The 24084-nt window shown below is 35.9% G+C and overlaps 1 protein-coding gene across 4 annotated transcripts in view; it reads right to left on the bottom strand.

The window, feature by feature from the left end:
• Nucleotides 1-202: 202 nt before the first annotated feature.
• LOC148956978 (uncharacterized) overlaps nt 203-24084 on the bottom strand; it is a 307801-nt gene continuing 283919 nt past the window's right edge. For all 4 annotated transcript variants that reach the window (XM_089097082.1, XM_089097088.1, XM_089097102.1 and 1 more), the window contains exon 5: nt 203-304. In XM_089097082.1, the coding sequence (XP_088953208.1) occupies nt 232-304 (73 nt within the window). In that variant the 3' untranslated portion in view covers nt 203-231. The remainder of the gene's footprint in view (nt 305-24084) is intronic.

Genomic DNA, 24084 nt, shown 5'->3' with positions numbered 1-24084 from the left:
TACCATGTTTTGCTCAGCACAGCCATGTTTGGCACAATTCCGCCATGCTTGACAAAGTTATGCCTTAGCTGGATCCGCCTTGCCTGAAACATTTCTATCCCACTTGGCACACTTTTCCCACACCTGGCACGCACCAAATGGTGTACATGATTTCTGAAAGTTATTCCCCTTGGTTCTGACATCCAAGTTCTCTGCATGCGCATTTTTGGTATTTATGACTTATATGCTACTTTATTTGACAACGTGGTATGAGAAAACGAGCAATGTACTCACTTTTGAGGCTCTAGCCTTGAACACCCCACCCCTGAAAAAAAAGAAAAAAAATATTTCTTTGACTTTTAAACTGGTTGAAAAAAATCAGGTAAAGAGATTGTATCTCCTAAGAAACTTGAATCATTTCTTACCCTTGTAAATTCGTTTTTGAAGTCATAAACCCTCTCCCCCTGAAAAACAATGTATTATTTTTTAGAAAAAAGAAAAAGAATGTAAGCCCTTGAAATAGATTGAAAATAATTCATTTGGGGTTAAGCTTTTCTTTAGAAAAGCCAGTTTGAATATGTGATGAGTTTATCAAGTTGCTGAAAGCATGTCTTTTAGGAGGAGATGACAACTTTCAGAGATCAAGTAAACCAGATGGTACATGCCAGACAGGGCGAAAGATAATTAGCATTGTGGAACTGTGACAAACGTGGCTATTACTTTATCACGCATGGCAGAGCTGTGCGGCACAGATGGCACCCTGAGATGAACACATGTTGGAAGAGAGTTGGAAGATAACTCCTCGTTCTTTTACTTGTTTATGTTTATGGCTTCATCAGATAATTCTATAAGGCTTCTATTTATAAAATTTCATTAAACGCTACTTTTTATACATTTTAACAATGAATCTACTGCGGAACATATGTATGTATATATATATATATATATATATATACTTCCAAAAGTAAAATGGACACTTTATATGACGCAGCACGTTTCTATTCATCAGATTACCATGTTTCCTTCTACTGTTATCCGTAAGTCATGACAATTAGCTACAAGTCGAACTCCTCAATTTTAAAGATTAAAAAATATCTGATTACTTTATTCCCAGGCCCAATCGAACACAAGATGTTTGAATAACTTTTAATTTGAGGTAACTCAAATGAATAACTGAATAACTTTGAACAACACACAGACTTTAAGCACCCATGAAATAATCTGCGTAGCGCAAGCACCGATCTCTTGACTCTCTGCCCTCAGCCGGGAGTGCTGTGCGTGGTTGGGGGCAAATCATCCGACGCTTCCTGTGTTTTTACCTTAGATTTCTCCAGGTCAGTGTTTTCACTTCTACGGATTTTTCCTAGTGGCGGTTCTGGCCTATCTTACGCCTGCGGCAAAATATGGATTAGCTCCCCCCGCCATTCCCAAACAATTTTCATGCCAAATTTTAACGCAATTATCATTTATTAACAAAATTATTTTCAATTTATTAATTAATCAATAATTTATTTTTATTAATTATTATCTAAATTCAATTATTCTTATTATTTAATTTTGTTTATTTATTTTTGTTTTATTAATTAATTGATTATTTTGATATAAATAAAATTTCAAAAATCACACAATGATTCTAAGCACTAGATTATGTATTTGAAATTTTGTGCCCCTAAAAGTTCGAAGCCTGGAGTAAGTTCCTCCCTAACCCCCATTAAAACCTTCACTATTTTTTCCGTATATCACGGAATTTGATGCCTGTCTACGGACAAAAGAACACATTTACGGAATGTCTACGGGAAACCGGAATTCTATTGAAAAATGTCATGTTCATTCTTTCCTTTTTCTTATAATATCTACCTCAATTCACCAGAGAATCCTGCTAAGATTTCTAATTCTCAATTCGATGTCAACCCGTCGTCATACCCAGATTTTGATACGATCTAATCTGCAACTTTTTTCGTCTATTGGGTATTGGCACTTTTTGTTCTAAGGGCTTTGGACAAAATCTTTACAAAAAAAGATAAGTTTGAAGAACCTTACTAGCCAGCGAAAGAGAAAAAAAAAAGTTTCAAACTGGGTGAAATTAAAATCTTGTAACTGTGAAGAAAAAGGAAAGAAAAAAACTGCAAGGGTTTTGCGGTCATATACTTGGGCCACGAGACTTTTGAGGCATCTAGTGGCTTGCGGAAAGTTCTCCTGAATCTGAAACGTCATCTAGGGGTTTTCTACGGAAAACTTTTGACGGCTAACACCCATTTTGACCTGGGTCAACTCTGGCTGAGCTTACCGAGTCACAGCCCTGATACCCGTTAAAAACCAAATAGTCAGCGACTTAGAAACCTTGTTTCTGTAGCATTTATTAAAATTAAAGCATATAGATATTTTAATTATAGGAAAGAGGGTTATAACGTTATACAAGACTACCAAAATGCCTACCTAAATTCCAGTACCCTACCTAATTTGCGTTTGCCGGAGATTGAGGATTCACTTGCTACTTTTTTGTTTCTATAAAACCTTGTGAAAATTGTTTTTATGCAATATCATAGGCAGCGCGCTAGCGCTGCCTATGTAAAGAACGATGTGAGCACAATGTGTTGTTTATTGGTTCTTTATACCCGGGCACCCCATGCCCATCATTCCCCCAAACACATCCAATCAAAATTTTGAGATAGCCATTTTGTTCAGCGTAGTTGATTTCCAGATAGAAAATATGTTTCTGAGGAGGACACTCCCCCACAACCCTCAGGGCAAATAAGGTTTTTATAGAAGGTGTTGTTGCAGAAACTTCAAAACAGGCTCATTCGATTGGAAATTCAAAGGGCTAGTGCCCTTTTTAATAGTCGAAAGTGATTGGAGGGCAACTATTCCCCCCACGCCCATCATTCCCCCAACTACATTCACTAAAAATTTTGAGATAGCCACTTTGTTCAGCGTAGTTGATTTTCAGATAGAAAATTTATTTTTGAGGAGGTCACTGCCCCAAAACCCTCAGGGCAAGGGTTTTAAGTTATGCCCTGGGGGCATATAAGATTTTTATAGAAGGAGTTGTCGTAGAAACTTCAAAAAAAGCTCATTCGATTGGAAATTCAAAGGGCTAGTGCCCTTTTTAATAGTCGAAAGTGATTGGAGGGCAACTAGCCCCCCCAGCCCATAATTCCCCCAAACACATCCAATCAAAATTTTGAGATATCCATTTTGTTCAGCGTAGTTGATTTCCAGATAGAAAATATCTTTTTGAGGAGGACACTCCCTCACAACCCCCAGGGCAAGGGTTTTAAGTTATGCCCTGGGGGCATATAAGGTTTTTATAGAAGGCGTTGTCGTAGAAACTTCAAAACAGGCTCATTCGATTGGAAATTTATAGGGCTAGTAGGCCTACCCTTTTTAATAGTCGAAAGTGATTGGAGGGCAACAAGCCCCCCCCCCCCTTCCACGCCCTTGATTCCTCCAAACACATCCAATAAAAATTTTGAGATAGCCATTTTTTTGGCGTAGTTGATTTCCAGATAGAAAATATGTTTTTGAGGAGGACACTCCCCCACATCCCTCAGGGCAAGGGTTTTAAGTTATGCCCTGGGGGTGTATAAGGTTTTTAAAGAAGGCGTTGTCGTAGAAACTTCAATAAAAGCTCATTCGACAAGAAATTCAAAGGGCTAGTGCGCTTTTTAATAGTCGAAAGTGATTGTAGGGCAACTAGCCCCCCCCCCACACCTATCATTCACCCAAACACATCCAATAAAAATTTTGAGATAGTCATTTTGTTCCGGGTAGTTGATTTCCAGACAGAAAATATGTTTTTGCGGAGGACACTCCCTCACAACCCTCAGGGCAAGGGTTTTAAGTTATGGCCTGGGGACATATAAGGTATTTATAGAAGGCGTTGTCGTAGAAACTTCAAAACAGGCTCATTTGATTGGAAACTCAAAGGGCTAGTACCCTTTTTGATAGTCGAAAGTGATTGGAGGGCAACTAGCCCCCCCACACGCCCCTCATTCCCCCAAACACATCCAATCAAAATAGTGAGATAGCCATTTTGTTCAGCGTACTTGATTTCCAGATAGAAAATATGTTTTGGAGGAGGTCACTCCCCCACTACCCTCAGGGCAAGGGTTTTAAGCTACTGCCTAGAGGCATATAAAGTTTTTATAAAAGGCATTGTTGTAGAAACTTCAAAACAGGCTCATTCGATTGGAAATTTATAGGGCTAGTAGGCCTACCCTTTTTAATAGTCGAAAGTGATTGGAGGGTAACAAGCCCCCCCCCACGCCCTTGATTCCCCCAAACACATCCAATAAAAATTTTGAAATAGCCATTTTTTTCAGCGTAGTTGATTTCCAGACAGAAAATATGTTTTTGAGGAGGACACTCCCCCACAACCCTCAGGGCAAGGGTTTTAAGTTATGCCCTGGGGGTGTATAAGGTTTTTAAAGAAGGCGTTGTCGTAGAAACTTCAATAAAAGCTCATTCGACTGGAAATTCAAACGGCTAGTACACTTTTTAATATTCGAAATTGATTGGAGGGCAAATAACCCCCCCCACACACACACCCATCCTTCCCCCAAACACATCCAATAAAAATTTTGAGATAATCATTTGGTTCAGCGTAGTTGATTTCCAGATAGAAAATATCTTTTTGAGGAGGACACTCCCCCACAACCCTCAGGGCATGGATTATAAGTTATGCCCCGGGGGCATATAAGGTTTTTATTGAACTCTTTGTCGTAGAAACTTGAAAAGGGACTCATTTGATTGAAAATTCAAAGGGCTACTGCCCTTTTTAATAGTCAAAAGTGGTTTGAGGGCAACTAAACTCCCTCTCTCACCCACCTTTTCCCAAACACATCCAATCAAAATTATTAGATGACCATGTTATTCCGCGTAGTTGAAAGTTTTGGAAATTATGTCTTTCAGGATTAAAATACCCCCCCCCACAGCCCTAATGGCCCGGGCTTTAAGTTATGCCGTGGGGGCATATAAAGTTTTTATTGAAAGCGTTGTCGTACAAACTTCAAAAGGGCTCATTCAGTTGGAAATTGAAAGGGTGCCTTTTTTAATAGTTGAAAGTGATTGGATAGCGACTAACGCCCCTCTCACGCCCACCATTTTCCCGAACACATCGAATTAAAATTTTGAGTTATTCATTTTGTTCAACGTAGTTGAAAGTTCTGGAAATTTTGTCTTTTAGGATATAACCCCCTCAGTGCAAGGGTTGTAAGTTATGCCCTGGGGGGTATGATAGCCATTTTGTTCAGCGTAGTTGTTTTCCAGATAGAAAATAAGTTTTTGAGGAGGATACTCCCCCACAACCATAAAATTTTGAGATATCCATTTTGTTCAACGTAGTTGAAAGTTCTGGAAATTTTGTCTTTTAGGATGATAACCCCCTCAGAGCCCTCAGTGCAAGGATTGTAAGTTATGCCCTGGGGGCGTATAAGGTTTTTATAGAAGGCGTTGTAGTAGAAACTTAAAAACAGGCTCATTCGATTGGAAATTCAAAGGGCTAGTGCCCTTTGAATTCTACGTTTCTACGTTGTCGTAGAAACTTATGCCCTGGGGGCATATAAGGTTTTTATTAAAATCTTTGTTGTAGAAACTTGAAAAAAGGCCCATTCGATTTGAAATTCAAAGGGCTAGTACCCTTTTTAATAGACGAAAGTGATTAGTGATATTTTTTGTTGTTGTTTGGACCAGGGCACTTTGCATCGAAGGAGTTGTCATGGGAACTTCGAAAAGGGCTAATTCGATTGAAAATAGAAAGGGCTGATGCCCTTTTTAATAGTTGAAAGTGATTGAAGGGCAACTAATCCCCCTTACACTCCCAGCCTCCCACGCACACCCTCCCATTTGCCCATTATGTATAAAAACTAAATGTTGCATTAAGATTAAATCAAAATGCCCTGTGATAATGCTAATTCCCAATAAGGAATCTCAGCAGTATCCCAAGAACGACTGAGGGTATTATGTTCAAATTTTCGGGGCTACTTCTGCTCTTAAAATTTAACCAAATCAAAATAGCGTAAGTGTATCCAAGCTGTCAACGAAAGTAAACAGATCTTTTTGCGAATGGTATCAAGTTTTCCATTTCAGGTCAACTAGAGGAGGTATGAAACTAAATTAAATAGTGCTTTTTGTGTCCAGATTTTTAAAAGGGCGTATGTTGTTAAAAATTGCTGAAAATTTTTCTCCAGCATACAAATAGAAGGCCAAACTATAAAGTCTTAAAAAACGAAAAGAATTAAAGTATTATTTTCTTTTTCCCTGAAAAGACTATGCCAATATAAAACAAACAGAAATTAATTAAAAAAAACTTTTTCCACAAAATAAGTTTTTCAACGAAAATTAAAGAACTCCATTAAACAAAAAAAATGAGCAAAAATAAAATCAAATAATCTACCAAGCGTGAAACTACCACAAATCAGCATCGATAAATAAATGAAACCCAAAACTAAAAATATAAATGTTTTTACTTTTATAACTTTAATAAATCTAATAATATTAACATTTTGATTACTAAATATCAGTATATGTATATTAAACTGACAATGCACATTCATTTGTATTTTTCAGTAAAGTGCAAATTTTGTTCTGGCCTTGGGAAGGCAAGGCCAGAACTTTCTGTATCAATCTTGCCATCCTGTATCAATGAGGGCAGGAGTTCCGATCCTGGTGTCGCTGACTATTTGGTAAGCTCAGCCAGATTCGACCCCACTCAAAATGGTTATCAGGAGCGTTGTCTCCAATAGCTTCTTTTTAGAATTCGTTGACTGTTGGAAGTTTTCCTTAAAATCCGTATATGGTGTTTCACATTCAGTAGAACTTTCCGTAAGCCACTAGGTGCCACAAGTGTCGTGGCCCAAGTACATGACTGTAAAAACCCGGCAGCTTTTCTTGTCCTGATCTTTCAGAGTTACAAGAATGGAATTTCGCCCAGATTTGAACCTTTTTTCTGTTTTGCTGGCTAGTAAGGTTCTCCAAACTTTTCTTTTTTTGTAAAGATTTTGTCCAAAGCCCTTATAACAAAAAGTACCAATACCCAATGCCAAAGAAGAAAAAACTTGTAGATTTTAGGAACCATGGTTCGACCAAGAGAATCCTGCTATAGGGGGTCCAGAAACGGACTAAAAAACATTTGTTCTTGGTAAATGTGAAGCTTACAACATACAAACATTTAGTCAAGAGGAACCAGCGCGGGAATCGCTTTAGCGTCTATGTCGCCGCGGTAACATCGAAACCTATTCATTTTTTTCGAAAGTCCTTTGGCTAACTAGGCCAAAACACAGAACAAAATAGAAAAAAGAACTACTGATTCTCCATATCAGAGCCTGACAAAACACCAAAAAGCTCTTTTTGTTTTGAACGGCTGGAATCTTAAGACGGTAAGTTCCTGGACCAAAGGGGTCCTCATATCTAAAAATAATTTTTGTTTGGGGGCATGGGCCCCCAAAAACCGTCATCTTTTCTGATTGGCTTGAAACTTGTTTCCTCGAGTTCTTTGGCCTTTAGGAACCAAATGCTCATTAAAAATTGAAAACAAAAATTTTCTCAATTAAAATGGGGCAGTTAAAAGGGCCAAAAATCATTTTGGTACTGGTGCATTATGCGGGCACCGAGAAGAAGTCAAGTTTGGTTAATGCTAATGAAATAAAATAGGATGAATATATAATAGTTTAGAAACAAATCTGGCCTATATATTTGCACGTTAGGGGGGAGGGGGTGGTGAGGGTAAAGCATAGAATATATTAAATATGTAATCTAACCTAGGTAGCCTACCTTTCTCCCTCCTAAACCCCAAAAAACAATCGTTTAAATATTGATAAATCACGCTTTGCCATCAATTTATCTAGCAAATCACCCGTTGTCTGCGAATGAAATAGCAGTTTGACGGGTATCGTGACTGGTTTCTTTGATATAGTATATAGCGATGCCCGCATAATGCACCAATACCCATCAATGCACAAGTACCCAGTTTGACATCACTGTATCTAGCAATTCACCCGTTGTCTGCTAATGAAATAGCAGTTTGACGGGTTTCGTGACTGGTTTCTTTGATACAGTATATAGCGATGCCCGCATAATGCACCAATACCCATCAATGCACAAGTACCCAGTTTGACATCACTGTATCTAGCAATTCACCCGTTGTCTGTTAATGAAATAGCAGTTTGACGGGTTTCGTGACTGGTTTCTTTGATATAGTTGATAGCGATGCCCGCATAATGCACCAATACCCATCACTGCACAAGTACCCAGTTTGACATCACTGTATCTAGCAATTCACCCGTTGTCTGCTAATGAAATAGCAGTTTGACGGGTATCGTGACTGGTTTCTTTGATACAGTATATAGCGATGCCCGCATAATGCACCACTACCATAATTTTTATATTGGGCTAAAGACCCCAAATACATAGCCCAAAAGTTACTGTTTTTTTTTGTTTTTTTATTTGCCCGGCTTGAATTTTTCAAGAATTGCTGCCTCAATTAAGAGAAGTATATCTGGATGGGGGGGGGGCTGTTAAGGGCTCGGAAATTGACAAAAAAAAACTTTTGGCTCCTGATTAGTTTTAAACTTACAGCCGTAAGTCTGTAAATCAAGGGAATCAAATATAAAAAGCAGTTGTTGGTCAAAAACTGGGTCCCTAAAATTATTTTTTATATGCCTTGCGACTTCAGCTTCTGTTTTTCATTTATCAATTGGCAAAAATTTACTGTTCTACAAGAAAAAAAGTTCATGCCCTGCTCAAATTTTCAGACTAGGCCTAGAAAAAAGCAACTAAACTGCAACTTAACCATGACTGCTCTCTAGGGGGAATGGTAAAGAGAGGAGCTTGAATACAACTACCGAACCATGGTATCTTTCCCGAATGTAGAAACTTAAATACACTGACCGGAATCTAATTTGGACGTTATATTCGTTCTGTGAAACTTAATAGACTTTCTCTGGTCTTTATTTGTGCTGTGCAAAATTCTTAAGTTTCACTATATTTTTTTTTAAACAGTTAGACTAAAATCTCCAAAGGTCAGTGTATTTGGTAGGAAAGTGAAGAGATGCTCTCAACAATCACAAGCTAGCTTAGATTCTGGGACAATTTTTGAAAGTTCATGCTCCGAACTGTATAAATTGCAGTGAAGGTTACAAACGATTTATCAGGAGAAGAAATAGGAGAAGGGAAAGGAGAATCGGATAAGAGAAGAAAATCTGTCATAATGGTTTCCTTACCCTGACCCCCCCCCCCTAATGGGGCCAGATGTAGCCTTAGCCTATAAGTTGATTTTTTTTAGTGGCCTAGTCGTATTTGGTGATATGAACTATGTCGTAATTAACTTTTTTTTGTATATATCCTCTGGTTTTATGCACCCCTTTCAGGGGAGGGTAGGGTGGGTGGATCGATTGCAATCATGACAGCAGTTATCATATTTGGAAAGGGCATCAAATGAAAAATCAGATGGCACAGCCTATTTCTTTTGGCAATTTTCCCACAAGATTCCTTCTATGAGAGAAACATTGCAATAAAACAGCTGCTTAATTACCCAATTAAGTGTCTTTCCGAAATTTATTTTCCCTGTCAAGACAAATGCCCCCCCCCCCCCGATGGAGCCAGGGTAAACATTGAATGTTACTAAGGTTAGATATAATCAAGAGTTTGCGTGCAACTGAGCCCTCGGACAAATGAACCCATGTCAGTGAATCCTCATCCAACTCAGTTTAACTCGACCCCTGTGCAACTCAACCCCATTTAACTGAACCGTCGTTCAAAGAAAGAAAAGGAACACAAAGAAGAAATGAAATTATCAAGAATTTGATCCATAATTAATTTTAGTGGTGATATGACATTAGATACCATCTATTATTAAAAAATCAGGTTTGTACAGAGGTTGAGTGGCACGAGGGTTCAGTTAAATAGATGTTGAGTTGCTCTAGATTTCAGTTAAACGAGGTTGAGTTGTACGAGGCTTCAGTTAAGCGAGGGTTCAGTTGCACGGGGTTCGAGTTTAAAGGGGTGGAGTTGAAAGGGGGTTCAGTTAAACGGAGGCTCAGTTAAGTAGGAATTGAGCTAAACGATGTTTGAGTTGCACGAGGGCTAAGGGTTAAGTTGCACCCAGGGCCGGATTTAAAGCTTTGACGTTATTACGTCCAAGCGTTTTTGCCGCTCCGTATTCATACCATAGGGCGAGGGTCAATTTTTCTTAAGAAAACAGTCTTTATGACGACGATTTTTTATTTTATCGCAAAAGAACATCACTTGGGATAATAATTTGAGAATCAAGTATTTGCACGTTGGGGGTATTAAGTAGGTAAGGGTATTAAGAAGGGCTCCAAATGTAAGCATTCATCTACAATGTTACGCTCAAGATAGTCGGGATAAAACTCAATAGCTCACTTGCATGATTCGTGACTTCTGAGGCGTGATTTGCGCAGGATGTTAAATATAAGTTTCTTTTATTACAGTGCTTCCTTCAGACGAGGGCATCGAATGCAATCATACCAAAAATATGATTAATGGAAATATTCTCCACATCACAAATTAAAAAAGAAAAAAATCTATAAGCCTATAGTGTTTATTTTTATTGATTTTTAAATAAAGCCTAGGGCTAGCATATATCTGGTCATATTAGCAGTGGAGGATCCATGGGAGGTTCGAGGGGGGCACCCCCCCCCCTAACGTAGTCTTAAGTTGTGTAATTTACTTAATTAGCGCAAGATTGCGCTAATTAAACTTGCTCCTAACGCAAGTTTATCGGATCAATCTTTTCCCCCCCCCCTAAAAAAGTCCTTGATCCGCCCCGGCATATTAGGGGGTAGGGCCACAAACGCAACGGTTGTCATTAACGTAAGCTAGCCTATTTAGAAAGAGAGCTGAAGAGGACGTTTTGTTTTTTTCCTAGACTATCTGATTTCTGTGTTAGACAGAAAAATCAACTCTATTTGCTAGGCTACTGAACATCCCGTCTAGAATTTTACCAGCATAGAAAAAACATGAAAAAATACAGGGTGGGAACTTCATGTGAAGCACCCAAAGGTGGATCTAGAGCAAAATCTTAGGGGGCGGGGAATGTGACAAGGGCACCAATAATTAACCAAATAGACGAATTTATTTTAAAAAGAGTAAAAAAAAGAGAAAAAAACAAATGAGGGCGCCAAAAAATTCTGGGGGGGGCAAGATTATCCCTGGAAGGACCTGATCGAATTATGCAGAAATAACCTACCATTCAAGAGGATCCATTGTCGACTCCTTAGTATGAAATAGGGATACCTTCCATCTCTTAACCCTACCCAAAAATACATCCATATCTGTCGCAGTACAATTTTTCCATAAGTTTCAATAAAAACACTTTATTCACTTTTTTGTTTTCACCACTAAAGAACAATAAGCAAAAACTGCTTCATTCAATTCACTAAGAAAATAGCAGATTTACCGCTTAATTAATATGCGCCGCGACAATTATTGTGCAAGAAACTTTGAGGAAAGTCATTAGCTTCACCCAAAGCCCTTATCCGCAATATCATTAATGGCGTAACACAACCTATATATTATTATAATTGTTTATGTACATACATAGCCTATAATGTAGGCTAAAAAAAGGCCAGTTCTTTCCTTGAAAAGTATTGAAGAGTTTGTCAGATATTCAGCTCGCGGTTTTGACAATTTGTTATCCTTGAGCCATTACTCACAAAATGTAGTTGAAGTAACCCCTTTCATACACGAGTCCATTATTTGTCACAAGACTTTGGACCATTTAGGGAGCATATGCTCCGCATGTCAAACACCAACACAAATATTCTCATAAATTATTTCTCGCCCCTTTTATGTTACAATTATACACCTTGGGTTATCACAATGAAAAAGGTCTCTCGAAACGCCAGCGCTGAAAAGGAGTTGTTATATTTTGCCACAATGTCACAGCTATTAGGAGTAATCACAATGATGTATCCAGTGATTTTCATTCAATTTGTTTTCCAATGCACTCGACATTAAGACTACGGCGAAACATGTTTCCCGGATTGAACTTTACTCACTATTTCCCTTGGACCAATTCAGAGGAATGTTTCCATAAACACTAGACACTTCCTCATTTAAGCACACCTGTCTGACTAGAAGTTGGGCCTCTTGCTTTTAACATCCGCGCAGGGACCCTCTAGGTACAACTTGACAATACCCGCAACAACAACGCATTTCGGAAGTGGTTTTAAAACTGCTCGAAAAAGGAAATGACAATACATGTACTAGGCTATAACATGGAATGAGGTCATTATGCAGACTACGCCAATTCAATAAGAGGTTTGTTACAATACTGACACAGGTGCTAATTTAAAAAATAGGGGTGAGAGGGCAAGTTTTTTTATGAAGATAAAAAATGGTAATTTGTAAAATTTAGGACAGCAACTAGGTTCCCTTCCCCACAAATGTCACCCCTAAATGAAAGTAACGGTACTACTCTAAAATCCAGTAAAGCATAGCATATATTAAATATGTAACCTAACCTAGGTACCTTTTCCTCCCTAAACCCCCAAAAACTAAAGTTTAAATATAGTTCCTGGAGTGAGAAATCCCTAGTTAACAGCGTAAGACAGGCTATTAAGGGGATGGCAATCTGAGCTTTGCTTTTCTTGGACGTGTGTTTCCCACATTTTAGAACAGTATTAAGGTAATTTAGGTAGTAGATTTATTTTCTGGACTACCTACAATAAAAACAAAATCCTAAGCAAGGGGGTATTTACTCTACAAAATTGTGTGCACCGGGTGGTGCTTGCAAAGCGTGATAGAACCGTGTCAACCATAGGCGCCCACATGGGGGGGGGGGGCAGGGGGGACTCTTCCCCCCCCCTGGCTGAATGATGCTGCCTTATTTTTATATTTTTGTTCTGAGATTTTTATTATATAGCATTAAAAGTAGCAGTTAGACGAAGTTTGCCCCCCCCTGGAATTCAGTTTATGGGCGCCCATGGTGTCAACCGTAGCTGAAGTGCACCAAGCGTGGCGGAAATGTACTAAGCGTAGCAGAACTGTGCCAGGCATTGTGGATGTTTGCTAAGCCTGGTACAGGGACGTGCCGTTAACTATAACAGCAAATTAGGAATGTATATTCAGGGTCGGGTAAAGGGTGATTGAAGCGATTGGACCCAGTCGGCCCCGCATTTAAAAGGGCCCCGCGCTACCATCAAAATGAACAAAAAATTGAAATTTAAAGCAAATTGTTTTGACGATAAGGGACGAATTATGAGTTATTCAAATAATTAGAAATATATTTATTTTAAGTTCGTATTGTTATATGATAATTGTCCGTTTCCTTATTACTGTATAATATATACGTTATAATATAGAAAACTGATGCCTGTAAAAGTTCATGTCAAATTATTTTAGTTTAATCAGGATAGTCCAACACTCGAGAGACTTTGCACAACACAAGTGAACTACTTTACGTACGTAAAATACTATACAGGTATATTTTATTTAAATATTTCGTATAGACTGAGCCCCGAAAAAAATCTAATCGGGCCCCACGCCTATTGAATACGTCCCTGTCCCGTGTATATTACACACTTATTGAGTTAATTAATATTTACTCTGTTAAAAGCAGTGATGAACAAATTTTGTAGTGCAAAAAAAAAAAGAATCAAACATAAAGCTTTTATTGTTTTTCATTTAATAGATTGTATATCAAACACAGAGTAATACCAAGCATATCAAAACTAACGAACAATTAAAGAATACCGAATCAAAATTGCCAAAAACATAAGTATGGGCGGTGATTTACTACTAAAAAAGGGCACTTACATCCATTTGAACGTATGGTTCATTGCAATATTAAATAAAAAACAAATTTTTTTAACTGAAAGTAAGGAACGACGTTAAAACTTAAAACGAACAGAAATTATTCCGTATATGAAAGGGGCTGTCCCCTCCTCACCGCCTCGCTCTTTACGCTAAAGTTTTTTATTAAAAAAAAAGAGTTATGAGAAAGTCAAACTTTAGCGTAAAGAGCGAGGCGTTGAAGAGGGGACAGCCCCTTTCATATACGTAATAATTTCTGTTCGTTTTAAGTTTTAACGTCGTTCCTTACTTTCAGTTAAAAAAACTTGTTTTTTTTTAATTTAATTTTTGAACGTTTTTGAATTGATGCAGGTTTTTATTTTGGATCACCGTAGGCCTACATGAATAATCAAAAAAAAAATTGCATATTAATTTTACTTTTATTTGGTTAAATGGCTTTCTCGAAACTTGTTTAATTTTATTTACGAACGTTTTTATTAGTAATAAATATACGTAACTTACGAATTAACTTACGTAACGAACTTCTATATTCATATATTTTTAATGCATACATTAGGGGGTTCGCCCCCTAGTCAATACCTTGCTCTTTAAGCTAAAGTTCGAATTTTGTTCCAATTCTTTAAAAATTACCGCTTAATCACAAAGGCCGTTAATTAGAATAAATAGCTGTTATGAAAGTACTAAAAAATCTTTGGCTTAAAGAGCGAGATATTGACTAAGTGGTGAACCCAATTATATATGTAATATTTTCTGTTCGTTTTAAGTTTTGATGTTGCTGCTTACTTTCAGTTGAAAAACTTGTTTTTTTTATTTAATTTCTGATCTTTTTTTTTTTAAATGCTGGGAAATCCGGCGTCCCCTTCATAGCAATGTCCCTTCCCTCATAAAATATTTCCTTCATGGAAAGATCCTCCCATATAACCCTGACCATCCCCCCCACCCCCACTACCAGAAATGATCCCCCCTGAAAACGTCTGTATACTTCTCAATAACCAATACTATATGTTAACATTGGGTAAAGTTCGTAACTTTCAGCTCTCCCCCCCGAGGACTTCGGGGGATTAAGTCATCCTAAAAGACATAGTTATAATATTTTCGACCATACTGAACAAAATGGTTATATCAAAATTTTGATCGGGTGACTTTAGGGAAAAAATGAGCGTGGGAGAGGGCCTAGTTGCCCTCTATTTTTTTGTCACTTAAAAAGGGCACTAGAACTTTTAATTTTCGTTCCAATGAGCCCTCCCACGATATTCTAGGACCACTGGGTCGATACGATCACCCCTGGGGAAAAAAACAACAAAAAAACAAATAAACCCGCATCCGTGATCTTTCTTCTGGCAAAAAATGCAAAATTCCACATTTTTGTAGACAGGAGCTTAAAACCTCTACAGTAGGGTTCTCTGATACGCTGAATATGAAGGTGTGATTTTCATTAGGGTTCAATAACTTTTATGGGGTCTTTCCCCCTTTTTTCGAAAATCCGCCAAATTTTCTCAGGTAGATTGTAGGACTTAACTTGATGAAACTTATATATTTGAAATCAGCATTAAAATCTGATTCTTTCGATGTATCTCCTGATATCAAAATCCCGTTTTCTAGAGTTTCGGTTACCATTGAGCCGGGTCGCTCCTTACTTACAGTTCGTTACCACGAACTGTTTGAAAGTAAAAATAAGAAAGCTTCACCCAACATTTTTTAGATGCTGGTTGGGTAGCAAAGAAGACCCGGAAAGTCCAACAGTTTTGGAGATTGTTGTTCATTTTTAACAGCTTTAAACTCACAACCGTAAGTTCATTTACATCCATTATGAAAATAGTTGGGCTTAAAACTACGGCAGATCGGATATCCTGAGTGGATATCAAAATATAGCTTAAAATATAAATTCTATCCCAACAATTCATTTATCATAACTAACATTCTACCGTTGTCTATAAGGCTTCAATGTATAATTTATTCTTTTATTGTCTTCCCTCAGAGCCAAGGGAGCAGGCAGAAAATTTTCCAGAGGGGGGGCAGACGCGAAAATAGTAGTGGTGGTTTGGTGACAGAGAATATGTTTAAACTCACAACCTTAAGTTCATTTACATCCATTATGAAAATAGCAGGGCTTAAATCTAAATTCTATCCCAACGATTTACTTGTCATAACTAACATTCTACCGTTGCCTATAAGGCTCCAATGTATAATTATTTTTTTTTTTGTCGTCTCTCAGAACCAATGGTGCCGACAGAAAATTTTCCAGGGGGGGGAAGAAGCTAAAATAGCAGTAGTGGTCTGGTGACAGGGAATATGTTTCAGGATATTTATCGTAGGAATAAGTTTATTTTGGGATAAATTTAACGACAAGGATTCCTGGCAAAGGGGTCAATTTATTTAAACAATAATATATTTAATTATTATGCATTTAATCTTAAAAGAAAATCAGACTCAAACCGAAATTACAGAAAGATTTATTGCTTCCGTAGATTATAACAGATGTAGACTACGCCTTAGAGTAGTTTACAGAAGGAGTAGAGACACTCAAAAATCATCCTGCCTGAAATAGATCCCTTCAATAAAAACCCTATATTCTCCCAGGTATAACTTATGACCCTTGCCCCCAGGCTCTTGGTTTTGTATCAGCCCCGAAGGACATGTTATAAGGTCTTAGGACTTTTTGAATAAAATGGCTCTTTCAAAATTTTAATTTGATGTATTTGTGGAAAAGAGGACGTCAGGGAAGGCTAGTTGCCCTCCGATTACTTTTTACTCTTAAAAAGAGCACTAGAACTTATGACTTCCAATGAACCCCCTCCCCCAAAATTTATACGACAACCCCTTCCATAAAAAATTTAGGCCTATGTGTTAATAATGGACTAGTGTAATTTATTGTCCATGCCCTAAGGAACACGGGGAAGGGGGTTCGTCTCCAAATACATAATTACTGGACCTTTCAACTATGCTGAACAAAATGGCTATCTCAAAATTTTGATTAGACGTGTTTAGAGAAATTATGGGGATGGGAGGGTCTGGCTGCCCTTCAATCACTTTTGACTTTTGGAAAGTGCAGTAAGACTTTCAATTTCCAATCGAATGAGTTCCTTTCGAAATTTCTATGACAACTCTTCCTACACGAAGTGCCTTGGTCAGAAAAAAATTACATTGTGCCCACATCTTTCTTTACTTAGACAGCGCTATTGCGCTACTTATTATTTAAAATGGATACCTAATAGGCTCGACCTCAGTAGAGTAGGAACTACCATTTTGCCATGGCCCCCCCGTACCAAACAGGTTTTTCTGATAGATATTCTATTCTACTGGTCATTATACTCTTTCAAAGAGTAAAGATTATATATTGATTGGTTATTAGTATTTGAATATTTTTTAGGTTAAATCAGTGGTCATTAATCTCTAAGTTTAGTAGTAGGTTGTTTTTTTTTTAATACTTTAATAATATGTTTTTAAACATATTAATACGAATCCTACCTGCATTCCATTTTTGGAACTAGGAGCGAGATTGTGTGATGCTATAAGACTGGTTTCGTTTCATGGGTTCATTAATAGAAGGACTAATGTTTTTGAAAAGGGTAATTACTTCTTTAGTTTACGAGATTTGCGAATTTTTTGCGAAAAGATATTTGCGTAAAGGTATTGCGATGGTTAAGAATGCCTCACGGGTAATTAAGGAATGGGATGCTTGCATCAACAATACAAAGAATAAGCTCAGATACTTAATAGATTTGACGCTTACAAGAGACATTGCTAGAAAGTATTCAATAGCTTAATTGAAACGTAACGATAGAATGACATTGTGACTTGACCTAGCTTTACCTCGCTGATGTGGTCTGTATAATACATAAGTAACGTTTGAAAAATATTGTCAATTTAAAAAGAAATGGCTGAAAAGTGTTTTGCGGGGGTCGGGTGGCTTGGTGGGGTGAGTTGCACGTGGGTTCAGTTACAGGGGATACCGTTGCCCGGGGGGGTTCGGTTATACAGGGGTTCAGTTACAAGGGGGATTCAGTTGCACGGGGGTTGAGTTAAATGGGAATTGAGTTCAACGAGAGTAGTGCTTTGTCGTTGTTTAGCCGTGATGTCCCTTACCACAACCCCAAAGGGCTCCGTTCCCCCCCCCCCAACCCCGAAGGACCCCCCCCCGGTCCTCAAAGGGTCTCTAGGCTCCCAAAGGGCCCGTGGTTTACCTTGTATCTTTTACATTCTCTTGATTTTCGAAGTTCCGTTTGAAGGACTCTGTTGTTTTAAGCCAGTGTGATTTTTTCTTTACATGGTGTTCGTTCAAAAAAGCGAGAATTTCTGTTAAATAAATAATTCTTATATTTTTTCCGTTCAATTGAAGGCGAGTATTTCTGTTAAATAAATAATTTTTATACATGTTAAAACTAATTCTAGGGTTTTGAGTAGTATATTTTTATTTAAACTTTTTTATTTTTCCAAAAAAAAATTTCATTTTTTTTAAATTATAATTTTTGCCCCTTTTTTTTATATGAAGATTATAAGTTCAAAAGCAAAAAATTTTAAAATAAATATCGATTTATATATGACTTATTTTTTTACAAAATATTAAAAAAATGTACACACATGTATACACATTGATATAAAGTATTCAATATATTAATTTAACATTAACGATAGACTGACATTGTAACTTGACATAGCTTTACCTTGCCAATGTGGTCTGTATAATACATAAGTAACGTTTGAAAAGTATTGTCAATTTAAAAAGAAATTGCTGAAAAGGGTTTTGAGGGGGACGGGTTGCATGGAGGGTTGAGTTGCATGAGGGTTCAGTGACAGGGGAGACAGTGGCACGGGGGTTTCGGTTATACAGGGGTTCAGGTACAAGGGGGATTCAGTGGCACGGGGGTTGAGTTAAATGGGAATTGAGTTCCACGAGAGTAGTGCTTTGTCGTGGTTTAGCCGTGAGGTCCCTTACCACAACCCAAAAGGGCTCCGATCCCCCCCCCCCCCCCCCGCAGGAACCCCCCCGGCCGCAAAGATTCACTAGGCCCCCCAAGGGGCCGGGGGTTACCTTGTAACATTTAAATTATCTTTATTTTAAAAGTTCCGTTTGAAGGACTCTGTTTTTTTACGGGGGTTCAGTTAAAGGGGATACAGTTGCACGGGAGTTTCGGTTATACAGGGGTTCAGTTACAAGGGGGATTCAGTTGCACGGGAGTTGAGTTAAATGGGAATTGAGTTCCACGAGAGTAGTGCTTTGTCGTGGTTTATCCGTGAGGTCCCTTACCACAACCCCAAAGGGCTCCGATCCCCCCACCCCAACCCCGAAGGAACTCCCCGGTCCTCAAAGGTTCTCTAGGCTCCCAAAGGAGCCGTGGTTTACCTTGTAACTTTTACATTCTCTTGATTTTCAAAGTTCCGTTTGAAGGACTCTGTTGTTTTAAGCCAGTGTAATTTTTTCTTTACATGGCGTTCGTTCAAAAAAGCGAGAATTTCTGTTAAATAATTAATTGTTATATTTTTTCCGTTCAATTGAAGGTGAGTATTTCTGTTAAATAAATAATTTTTATACCATTTTGAATGACGTTACGGGGTTTGAAGGGGATCTATTGTTTTAAGCCGTTTGATTTCTTCTTTACATGGTATTCGTTCAAAAAGCGAGGAAATTCCGTGTGATTTTTTTGGGAAGTTTAATGAAATTATTAGTTACCGAGAGTTCAATGACTCCCCTCCGCAATGACTTTCAGGGGTTTTATGACTCCTCCTCACAATGAATTCAGATGGTCTTAGGACTCATCCCCCTAGCCATAACTCCATTCAACCTTGAGCGAAGATATAAAAGTTTGATGAAGTATTTTTCTGCTTAACAACTACATTAATAACTTCCAAGATGATAGGTTTTTGTACATAACTTAAAATGTCAAAATATGCTTACAGTCCAAACAATTACGCGCTGTTATTGGTCAGAGAAACGATGTGACTTTCCAACTGGTATTATATGTCAGTTTATTGACAATAAAAAATATATAGCATTTATTAAATCATTATTTCTTACTAATTTGAAAGATACACAAAAAGGTAATATCTTTAAAAAAAGAAGTGAAGATGGAACATTTTAATAAAGTGTTTCTACATAACAATGTTATTGTAGCATTTAATGCCGACAAAGAGAAATATTTAAACTTTGAAACAAGTAAAGATGGTAGCACTATTTGAAATGTATGTATGCATTTTCAAGACATAAATGAATTCGAGGTCTTGGGAAGACATACACAATTCCACTCCTATGCGTATTGACTATTGAGATCGTTATCTATAGATAAGATTGCGATTATATAGAGGGCAGATATAAAAATAATCATTGACGAGAAGGTACACCTCCCCGGTACTGCTGCAGGTTCCGCATTACCTACTGATACATCCAATCGTCATCTTTCAGGTATTAGAATTCAACGAAAGATCAATAAAAGAAAGGCCTACTCTTCTACTAATTTCGTAAACCATATCTTGTCTACGTGCCAAAACTGTTACCTGTGTAAAAATAATGTGATAATAGACAGAAAAATAAAAAGGGCAATGTCAGAAAATATCACGATGGAATATAAAGATGAATCGATGAAAAACAAAGCACCAATAAACGTTACTGCCAATGATCAAACAGTCATTGATCCAAATAATACCAAAGACGAAAAGCATATTGAGCCTGTTGATGAGACACCAGTAAAAATTGTCTATGACTCAAAATGGAATAATGATTATTCTACTGATTACGATCTAAGAGAAGACAATAGCTATAATATCAAGAGAGAACATGGTGAACTATTTTATGGAACAGATTCAAAATGTCCAAAGTTAAACGTTGATATTAATAATGTATCGTAATAAATTTTTTGTATTAATATTCTACATACTATTATTTCATAAAAAATATATTATCAATTACATTGTTATTTGTTCATTATTTTTATAGTACGCTAGCATATCGAATATTTAGACTGTCTAATAAGACGTCGGAGATGTAAGAAAAGGAATTTGCATGCATCTATTGTCAGACACATGGGAACAAATTCTTTCTTGAATTCGCCTCTTGGATAAATGAAAAAAAGATATTTCATTCAAGAAATTATGACGAAACTCTAAGTAAGCAACAGACTCTTTCTTGAAGTTACCTCATGGATACACAATGCATAAATTTCATTCAAGAAATTATCAAAAATTTTAAGTAATTATAAAATTATATAAACTATAAGATAAAAATTTAATTCAATTAATATATTTTTTATAATAAATTATTTATTATTTATAATATTTTTATTAATTTAATTAAATTATTAAGAAATTGTAAGTAAGTAACAATAGATTTCTTCAATTCGATTCCTGGACACAATACAGATATTTAATTCAAGAAATCATAATAAAATCTCAAGTAAGTAATAAAGTCTTTATTGTTTTCACCTACTGGATACACAATACTGAAATTTCATTCATAAAATTATGAAGGAATTGTAAATAGGTAACACACTCATGTTACCTCATGGATACCCAATGCAGAAATTTCATTTAAGAAATTATCAAAAATTTTAAGTAAGTAGCAAATTCTTTCTTGAATTCGCCTCCTGGGTAAATAAAAAGACAATTCATTAAAGAAATTATGAAAAAATTGTAAGTAAGTAGCAAATTCTATCTTGAATTCACATTCTGGATAAACAAAACAGAGATTTAGTTCGAGAAATTATGACAAAATTCCAAGTAAGTAACAAACTCTTTATTGTTTTCATGACTTGTATACAAAATGCAGAAATTTCATTTAATAAATTATAAATAAATCCTAAGTAAGTAACAATTTCTTTCTTGAAGTCGACTCTCGTATAAACAATAGGGAAATCTCATTCCAGAAATTATGAAAAAAAAAAAATTCATTTATTTAAGTCAAATCCTGGATACACAATACGGAAATTGCATTCCAGAAATTATGAAAATATTTGTAAGTAAGTAAAAAACTCTTTTTGTTTTCAACTCTTGGATATACAGTACAGATACTTCATTCAAGAAATTATGAAAAAATCGCAAGTAAGTAACTTTTTTTTTCTCTTTATCAAAAACAATTTTCACTTAGCTACACGATGTAGAAATTTAATTAAAGAAATTAGGAAAAAAATTCTCAATCAGTAAAAAATTATTTATTGAAGTCAACTCATGGATACACAATACGGAAATTTCATTCAAGGATTTCATGACTTAGATACATCATGTAGAAATTTGATTCAAGAAATTATTAAAAAATTCTCAGTAACTAAAAATTTCTTTCTTGAACTCATCTCTTGGATCCACGATACGGAATTTTAATTCAATAAATCATGAAAATATTTTTAAGCAAGTAACAAACTCTTTATTGATTTCACCTCTTCGATATACATTATAGATACTTCATTCAAGAAATTATGAAAAAATTGCAAGTAAGTAACTTTTTTTTGTCTTTATCACAAACAATTTTATCTTAGCTAAATTATGTAGAATTTTAATTTAATACATTATTGAAAAATTCTCAGTAAGTAACAATTTCTTTCTGGAAGTCAACTCTTTCATATGCAATACAGAAATTTTGTTAAGGAAATTATGACAAAAAACTAAGTAAGTAACAAACTCTTTCTTGAATTTACCTGTTTGACAAACAAAAAAGACATTTATCTCAAAAAATAATGACGAAATTCTAAGTAAGTAACGAACTCTTTATTATTTTCAAGAATTTTATTTACGACGTATAAATTAAATTCAAGAAACTATGAAAAAATCAAAGTCTATGTAGCAAATTCTTTATTTAATCACATATTGTACAAACAAAAAAAAACATTTTGTTAAATAAATTATGAAAAAATTCTCATTAATTAACAAACTTTATTATTTTCACTAGTTAGATATACGACGTATAAATTATATTCAAGAAATTATGAAAAAATTCTCAGTATAAGTAGCAAATTCTTTCTTTAATTCACCTGTTGCATAAACAAAAAAAAAACAAAAAAGACATTTCGTTCAAGAAATTATGACAAAATTCTTAGTAAGTAACAAACTTTATTGTTTTCACGAGTTAGATATACGATGTAGAAATTAAATTCATGAAATTATGAAAAAATTCTCAGTAAGTAACCATTTCTTTCTTGAAGTCAACTCTTGGATACACAATACAGAAATTTCATTCAAGAAATTATGAAAATATTTGTAAGTAAGTACCACACTCTTTATTAATTTCACCTATTAGATATACAGTAGAGATACTTCATTCAATAAATTATGAAAAAATCGAAAGTTAGTAGCTTTTTTTTTTCTCTTTATCAAAAACAATTTTCACTTAGCTACACAATGTTGAAATTTAATTAACGAAATTATGAAAAAATTTTCAGTAAGTAACAATTTCTTTCTTTAACTAAACTCTTTCATACACACAATAAGTAAAGGTCAGTATAGAAATACTAAAAAGTATTTGTACGAAAGTAACCAGCACTTTATTGTTGAATCCCTGTTAATCGACGGCACCTACACAAAAGTCTAGATAGGTGATTAAAAACATTTTAACACAGATGGTTCGGGTTCAAAATTTCCTTGACACCTTTCCAATTGAACGGGGAGTCCCCTTTGGTTCCTACACATTGCAAAAAGTGAGCAGTACGAAAACTCCACTTTTTAAACAATTCTTTTTTTTTCGCGAACAATAAGGATAGATATGCAAATTCTAACCAGCTTTATTTAATTTTTTTAAGGTACCTTTCGACGCACTAACGTGCGCCCACGTACGTGCGTCTAAATGTCCCGTAAAAAAATGAAATAAAGTTTCGTCCTTAGATAGTCTTTATTAGAAAGTTTCTTAAAGACTATATATAAGTTTCTTATGTCTTTCTAATAGTCTTTATTAGAAAGACAATAAAGACTATTACTTACTTGCGATTTTATTATGATTTCTTGAATTAAATATCTGTATTGTGTCCAGGAAGCGAATTCAAGAAAGCTATTGTTACTTACTTACAAGTTCTTCATAATTTAATGAAATGCATAAAACTATTCTAAAGAATAAAGACGGGTTAAGCTTAAAGATATTTATTGCTTAAACGTATTAACATATTTTTGAAAGAATTTGCTACTTACTTAAAACTTTTTATAATTTCTTAAATTAAATTTCTTCATTTTTTATCCCTGATGTAACTTTAGGAAAGAGTTTGTTGCTTACTTAGAGTTTCGTCATAACTTCTTGAATGAAATGTCTTTTTTTTATTTATCCAGGAGGCGAATTCAAGAAAGAATTTGTTCCCATGTGTCTGACAATAGATGTATGCAAATTCCTTTTCTTACATCTTCGACGTTTTATTAGACATTCTA

The sequence above is a fragment of the Artemia sp. Qi Xiang Cuo genome, chromosome 1 (assembly GCF_049724085.1).
Source record: "Artemia sp. Qi Xiang Cuo chromosome 1, ASM4972408v1, whole genome shotgun sequence".
Classification (NCBI taxonomy): Eukaryota; Metazoa; Arthropoda; class Branchiopoda; order Anostraca; family Artemiidae; genus Artemia; species Artemia sp. Qi Xiang Cuo.
Note: the sequence above shows the minus strand (reverse complement) of the source record. Positions and strands in the feature narration are given on the sequence as shown.